Source organism: Oratosquilla oratoria, chromosome 15 (assembly GCF_046742065.1).
Source record: "Oratosquilla oratoria isolate Oo_2021 chromosome 15, ASM4674206v1, whole genome shotgun sequence".
Lineage (NCBI taxonomy): Eukaryota > Metazoa > Arthropoda > Malacostraca > Stomatopoda > Squillidae > Oratosquilla > Oratosquilla oratoria.
This window is the reverse complement of record NC_134791.1, coordinates 17,194,153-17,201,652: the sequence shown is the minus strand read 5'-3', so window position 1 is coordinate 17,201,652 and position 7,500 is coordinate 17,194,153. Positions and strand designations below refer to the sequence as shown.

General features: G+C 42.6%; 1 protein-coding gene across 7 annotated transcripts in view; it reads right to left on the bottom strand.

Annotated features, from left to right (window-relative positions):
• Myo61F (unconventional myosin 61F) overlaps nt 1–7,500 on the bottom strand; it is a 201,243-nt gene that overhangs the window by 46,620 nt on the left and 147,123 nt on the right. For all 7 annotated transcript variants that reach the window (XM_076198623.1, XM_076198620.1, XM_076198621.1 and 4 more), the window contains one exon: nt 1,905–2,113. In XM_076198623.1, the coding sequence (XP_076054738.1) occupies nt 1,905–2,113 (209 nt within the window). The remainder of the gene's footprint in view (nt 1–1,904; nt 2,114–7,500) is intronic.

The window sequence follows — 7,500 nt, the reverse complement described above, 5'->3', positions numbered from 1 at the left end:
GGGGGTGGGATTTTGTCTGGAAGCCAAGGGGGTGGGATTTTGTCTGGAAGCCAAGGGGGTGGGATTTTGTCTAGGAGCCAAGAGGGTGGGATTTTGTCTGGGATTCACGAGGGTGGGATTTTGTCTGGGAGTCAAGAGGGTGGGATTTTGTCTGGGAGCAAGCTGCCGATTTTATTCTCCCTTCCGCGCGCCCTGTAAAGAATAACCCCCTCCAGGAACAACAAGCCCTTAGACAGCAGCAGCCCCGCGAACAAATGGAACATGTCCAGCTAGTCAATCAGCGCCTAGGACCAGTAACCAGAGCAGCAGCAAATCAGGCCAGAGCTTCTAGACAAAATCCCACCCCCTTGGCTCCCGGACAAAATCCCACCCTCTTGGCTCCCAGACAAAATCCCACCCTCTTGACTCCCAGACAAAATCCCACCCTCGTGAATCCCAGACAAAATCCCACCCTCTTGGCTCCTAGACAAAATCCCACCCCCTTGGCTTCCAGACAAAATCCCACCCCCTTGGCTTCCAGACAAAATCCCACCCCCTTGGCTCCCAGACAAAATCCCACCCCCTTGGCTCCCAGACAAAATCCCATACTGCACCTCTCAGCCAATGAGAGGCCAGTATTCCGTCTGAGCTAGGCAGGCTGAGCCTTATAAGCCCGCCCATCCAACCAGCGGTCATTATTCGTTGGAAGACCTTCAATATAGCAGAGCATCATACAAAGCAGTCCTCACCCTGAAGACGCCTCACGACGAGGCGAAAAACTATAGTTTCGGTGGAGTCAATAGTTGTTCAATACTATTACTATGCAAAAATATATCAGTTGGCATACACTGTGTATATTCTTTTGAGAGTCATGAATGACTACTTCCTGTCCCTCTCAGTTGCTAATAGGAAAGTATTCTCCAGGTTAAAGAATACAGTCTTGAAGATTGTTAAAGCAACTAGTGCAGTTGATTTCAACCATATATATATATATATATATATATATAGAGAGAGAGAGAGAGAGAGAGAGAGAGAGAGAGAGTGAGTTGATAGAGAGATCTTAGTACCAATGGAAAAAAAAAAAAAAAAAAAAACCGAGCACCAACCCCCCGGGGCTGCACCTTCTGATGGAGGTGAGGTGAGGGTGTTGATGAGCTTTCAAGATGGCAGGAAGGTGACTCTCTCTCTCTCTCTCTCTCTCTCTAACTTTTGAAAATAAAAGGATTAGAAGTGAAATAATTAGATGAATAAATAGAACGACAAAAATCTAGAATCCTAGGGAGAAAAGGAAAAAAAGGAATCTAGAAAAGAAATTGATAAATAGAACGACAAAAAACTAGAATCCTAGGAAGAAAAGGAAAAAAGTGAGAATCTAGAAAACGAGGAAGATGACTGTTGAAATTGACAAGGACATAGAAGGAGGAAATAGATGAATCTAGGAGAAAGATAGTTGAGTTAGGAAGGACTTCCAGCCCCCCCTACCACCCAAAAAATAAATGAATAAATAAATAAATGGAGGTACAATAATCTAGGAATCTAGGAAAAGGGTTATATTGGTAAAGGCTTAGAAAGAATATGAAAATAAAATAAAGTAAATAAAATCAAACACCTGGTAGGACTTGGACACCCATAATAATAATAATAATAATAATAATAATAATAATAATAATAACAATAATAATAATGATAATAATAATAATAATAATAAATTAGAACCCCTTAAAAACAAGGAAAATAGACACAAAGAGAGAGAGAGAGAAAAACTTGACCCCCCTAAAAAGAAGGAAGGAAAGAGTGAGAGAGAGAGAGAGAGGGGGGGAAGAGGAGAGCGAGAGAAAGATAGAGAGAGAGAGAAAGAGGAGAGAGAAAGAGAGGGAAAGAGAAAGAAAGAGAGCACACCACGACGGGCGATGACAACCACCCACCTTGAAGTTGAACTCGACGTCCATGTACTTGCCGAACCGGGAGGAATTGTCGTTCCGATTGGTCTTGGCGTTGCCAAAGGCCTCGAGGACCGGGTTGCTCTGAAGGAGACGATCCCGAACCTTGTCGACCTGCGAGCGGTGGAGGGACGCCGCCGCCAGGAACCGAAGGACGTGCTTGCTGGCCTCCGTCTTGCCCGCACCGCTCTCGCCTGCGTCAGGAGAAAAAGAAGAAGAAGAAGAGGGTTAGGATACTCTGCAGGGGAAATTGAGGAAATTCGGCGAGGGTTTTGCTGAGAGGAGGAGGAAGAAGAGGAGGAAGAGGAGGAGGTGGGGGATAGGAGGAGGAGGAGGAAGAGGAGGAGGTGGGGGATAGGAGGAGGAGGAGGAAGAGGAGGAGGTGGGGGATAGGAGGAGGAGGAGGAAGAGGAGGAGGTGGGGGATAGGAGGAGGAGGAGGAAGAGGAGGAGGTGGGGGATAGGAGGAGGAGGAGGGGTCGGGAGGAGAAAGAAGAGGGACAGGAACAAGGTGAAGGGTAAGGGATAGGAAGAAGGAGGAAGAGGAGGAGAAGGAAGAGGAGGAGGAGAAGGACGAAGAGGGGTAGGAGAAGTTTTTGGATAATTGGATTTTTTTTTTTTCAATATTTTGGTTTCGGGGGGGGGGACCGGAAAATATTAAGAAAAAAAAATTCTGGTCCATCAAACACTCAAAGCAGAAAATAAATAAATAAATAAATAAATAAACGAAAAAATTAAAAGATATATAATTAAAATAAATCAATAACTAAATGATTAAATCGATCAATAAATGATTTAACAAATAAGTAAATCAATACACGAACAAAATAAACAATAGATAATTGAGATAAATGTATAAATATATTAAATAAATCAATAAATAACTGATTAAATAGATAAATAAATAAAGATACACAAAAATATAACGATAAGACGAAAACAAGATCAACTCCTGCATTGTAATAAGAGAACCAATTGCGACCATTACAAGCAAACAGGCTTCTGTGCAATTGCATTGATGATCCCGCAGAAGTGAAAGTTGCATAGCCAGACAGGCCTTGGTGACCCTTATGGCATCGCCTCTCTCTTAGGGGGGGAAGGGGGGGAAAGGCTGTTTGGGGGGAAGGGGGAAGGGAGGGGAAGGCTGCTTTGGGGTAAGGGGGATGGGGGGAAAGGCTGCTTTGGGGGAAGGGGGGAAAGGCTGCTTTGGGGGAAGGGGAGAAGGGAGGAAGGCTGCTTTGGGGGTAAGGGGTAAGGGGGGGAAGGCTGCTTTGGGGGAAGGGGTAAGGGGGGCTGCTTTGGGGGAAGGGGTAAGGGGGGGAAGGCTGCTTTGGGGTAAGGGGGAAGGGGGGAAAGGCTGCTTTGGGGGAAGGGGGGAAGGCTGCTTTGGGGGGAAGGGGGAAGGGAGGAAAGGGGTGATAGGCTGAGATACAATGTAAAATGGTTATCACATTGGGATATCTTCCCTTCGACATCCTACCTCCAACCTCTCCGTTTGAATAACTAGGATATATTTTCCCTTACAAAAATCTGGACTTCTCTAAGAATATGTCCCCTTACAAAAATCTAGACTTCTCTAAGGATATTTCCCCTTACAAAAATCTAGACTTCTCTAAGGATATTTCCCCTTACAAATATCTAGACTTCTCTACGGATATTTCCCCTTACAAAAATCTAGACTTCTCTAAGAATATTTCCCCTTACAAAGATCTAGACTTCTCTAAGAGTATTTCCACTTACAAAAATCTAGACTTCTCTAAGGATATTTCCCCTTACAAAAATCTAGACTTCTCTAAGAATATTTCCCCTTACAAAAATCTAGACTTCTCTAAGAATATTTCCCCTTACAAAAATCTAGACTTCTCTAAGAATATGTCCCCTTACAAAAATCTAGACTTCTTTAAGAATATTTTCCCTTACAAAAATTTAGACTTCTCTAAGAATGTTTCCCCTTGCAAAAATCTAGACTTCTCTAAGAATATTTCCCCTTACAAAAATCTAGACTTCTCTAAGGATATTTCCCCTTACAAAAATCCAGACTTCTCTAAGGATATTTCCCCTTACAAAAATCTAGACTTCTCTAAGAATATTTCCCCTTACAAAAATCTAGACTTCTCTAAGAATATTTCCCCTTACAAAAATCTAGACTTCTCTAAGAGTATTTCCCCTTACAAAAATCTAGACTTCTCTAAGAATATTTCCCCTTACAAAAATCTAGACTTCTCTAAGAATATTTCCCCTTACAAAAATCTAGACTTCTCTAAGAGTATTTCCCCTTACAAAAATCTAGACTTCTCTAAGAATATTTCCCCTTACAAAAATCTAGACTTCTCTAAGAATATTTCCCCTTACAAAAATCTAGACTTCTCTAAGAATATTTCCCATTACAAAAATCTAGACTTCTCTAAGAATATTTCCCCTTACAAAAATCTAGACTTCTCTAAGAATATTTCCCCTTACAAAAATCTAGACTTCTCTAAGAATATTTCCCATTACAAAAATCTAGACTTCTCTAAGAGTATTTCCCCTTACAAAAATCTAGACTTCTCTAAGAATATTTCCCATTACAAAAATCTAGACTTCTCTAAGAGTATTTCCCCTTACAAAAATCTAGACTTCTCTAAGAATATTTCCCCTTACAAAAATCTAGACTTCTCTAAGAATATTTCTAAAATTCGTCTAGGTTTGTAATCCCTTAGTTCATCATTCAGCTTTCCTATATATGACGGTTAAGATAATTTGATATTTGAAAATTTGAAATTTTGAATAACCGAAGTCGTTTTAAACTCCAACGAACTCTCGACGGTCGGCGATGGTAGAAGCCCGTGGAAGCCCGGTGTGATGACCCCTTAATGCAGGGCAACGGCGTAAGATTGTACACGAGGATAGAAACGCTGGTGAAATATAGTCCATAACAACGTTCCAGGACACGTTTAAACGTCTTGGGTTTCCATTGTGTCCCGAGTTTTTTCTTAATATATATATATATATATATATATATATATATATATATATATATATATATATATATATATATATATATATATATATATATATTACACTCCCCCTTCCCTTCCCCAAAGGAAAAAAAAATCTAAATGGAAATATTTCTCCTATTATATATATATATATATATATATATATATATATATATATATATATATATATATATATATATATATATATATATATATATATATATATTCCTATCGATCCTGTCATAAGCCTTCTTCAGATCCACAAAGGCCCCGAAAAAATCATACCTTTTGCAAAAAATAAATAAATAAAATAAATAAAATAAAAGTTATCTTGCATATCTGCCTTGCTATACACACACACACACACACACACACACACACACACACACACACACACACACACACACTATAACCTTGTCCCAGCTTCACAATTTTACAACGGACCTTGACACTAAGGCAAGAGTTTACAATGGAGGACTATATCCAGACAAAAGAGTTGTTTGTGTAATTACGACCCTCTTGTCTCCTAGACAACGACGACAGGAAGAGGAAAGAAAACCGACCCATTTATCTAATTAGGAAACTATTATCTTCCAGGCATACGTACAAACACAAAGGACACCGACTTGCTGGTGTAGTGGTACAGAGTTCGATTCCCGCCTAGGGTTGAAAAGTATCATAGTACTGCAAGCTTGTATCCCTCTGTTGGGCAAGAAAGTGTGTATGTGTGTGTGTGTGTGTGTGTACGTGTGTGCGTGTGTGTGTGTACGTGTGTGTGTGTGTGTGATTCACCATGGTCTTTGGATCACTTGTTGGACTCGTGATCGATAGCTATTTCCATCCCGGAAGAGCTCAGAGCTCGTATATGACCGATCTATGGGTAATACTGTGACCTTACACGCACACACATACCCAACTCCCCACAGCGTAGCGATACTGAAATTATTTCAGCCCTGGGCGGGAGTCGAACCCGGACCGCCGTTCTGGCAGGCGAGAACTCTAACCATAGCGCCACGAGGTGTGTGTGTGTGTGTGTGTGTGTGTGTGTGTGTGTACGTGTGTGTATGTGTGTGTGTGTGTGTACGTGTGTGTGTGTACGTGTGTGTGTGTACGTGTGTGTGTGTGTGTGTGTACGTGTGTGTGTGTGTGTGTGTGTGTGTGTGTGTGTGTGTGTGTGTGCGTGTGTGTGCATTTCTTCACAAGGAAAGTATACCCAAGTCAGACCAGCACGATTTTTTTCCCCTTTAGCGGTTGCCCACTCGACACTAGAGGCTGCGGTTGCCCACCTTCGTGACACGTTCTGGCACCGCCACGGGCGGTCATGCACCGGTCATGCAGCAACTGGAGCAGCTGTTGCATGACTGCGTGGGCTTCTGAAACGGGCTGAAAGCTCCTGAAGGAGAAGAGAGTAAAAAAAACAAAACTTGTTTGCAGTGTTAGGAAGTCTCTCTCTCTCTCTCTCTCTCTCTCTCTCTCTCTCTCTCATTCTCTCTCTGTTTATACCACCTTCTGTCTCACTTTCTCCCTTTGTACCTTCCTTTCCTCTTACGGCCCAATCCGGGAACCGAGTATCAGCCCCACGGGGCTGCGCCATAAAATAAAAAATGAAGAAGTTGACGAGGTTTCAAGATGTGCGGCTGGCAGGGAGATGACTTTACCTGACGTCTCTCTCCCTCTCTCCTCTCCCCTGTCTCCTCGCTACTCTCCTCTCCTTTCTCTTTCTATGCCCCTCTCTCTCTCTCTCTTTCCCTCTTTCTTTCTTTTTCTCACTTTTTCTCTCATACTCTATCTCTCTCCTTCTCACTACTCTCCTCTCCTCTCTTTCTATCCCCTCTCTTTCTCTCTCACTTTTTCTCATATTCTCTCTCTCCTCTCTCTTCCCTGTCTCCTCGCTACTCTCTCTCCTCTCTCTTCCCTGTCTCCTCGCTACTCTCTCTCCTCTCCTCTCTCTTTCTATCCCTCCTCTCTCTCACTTTTTCTCTCATTCTCTCTCTCTCTATCTCCTCTCTCTCCTTCTCGCTACTCTCTCTCCTCTCCTCTCTCTCTCTCGCTTTCTCTCACTCTCTCTCTCTCTCTCATTCTTTCTATTTCTCTCCTCTCTCCCTTCCTCTTTCCCTCCCTCTCCTTCTGTATCTTTCCCTCTCTCTCTCTGTTACACCCTTCCCTAATCTCTCCTACTGTCCCCAAGGAGAGAAACGCTGGTTACGGGCAACGAAACACAGATTTCCCCTTTCCCCCCTGTTCTCACGCGCCTGTGCATTCGGAGGCGCACAAAAATTCCGCACTCCTCGGAACCGACTGACAGCAAGGCCAGCAAAGCGGAATGCTCCATTAGGGACGCCAGTGACAAGAGCCTTGGTACAGCTCGTCATAAACAACACTTGGGTTGTTGCAATCGCGATTGGTCACGTGACACGCTCGTTTCAGAAATCGTCATCATCTGAAATGTCCTTCAGGGAGATGAGGTGCATGTCGGTGTGATGGTGAAATCGTAATTAACAATAACAATAACAACAATGACGACATCAACAACCTGGAAACTACAATGAAGAACGAGCAAACGAAGAGGAAAAAAACGAAAAAATACAAGATTAAGCAATAAAT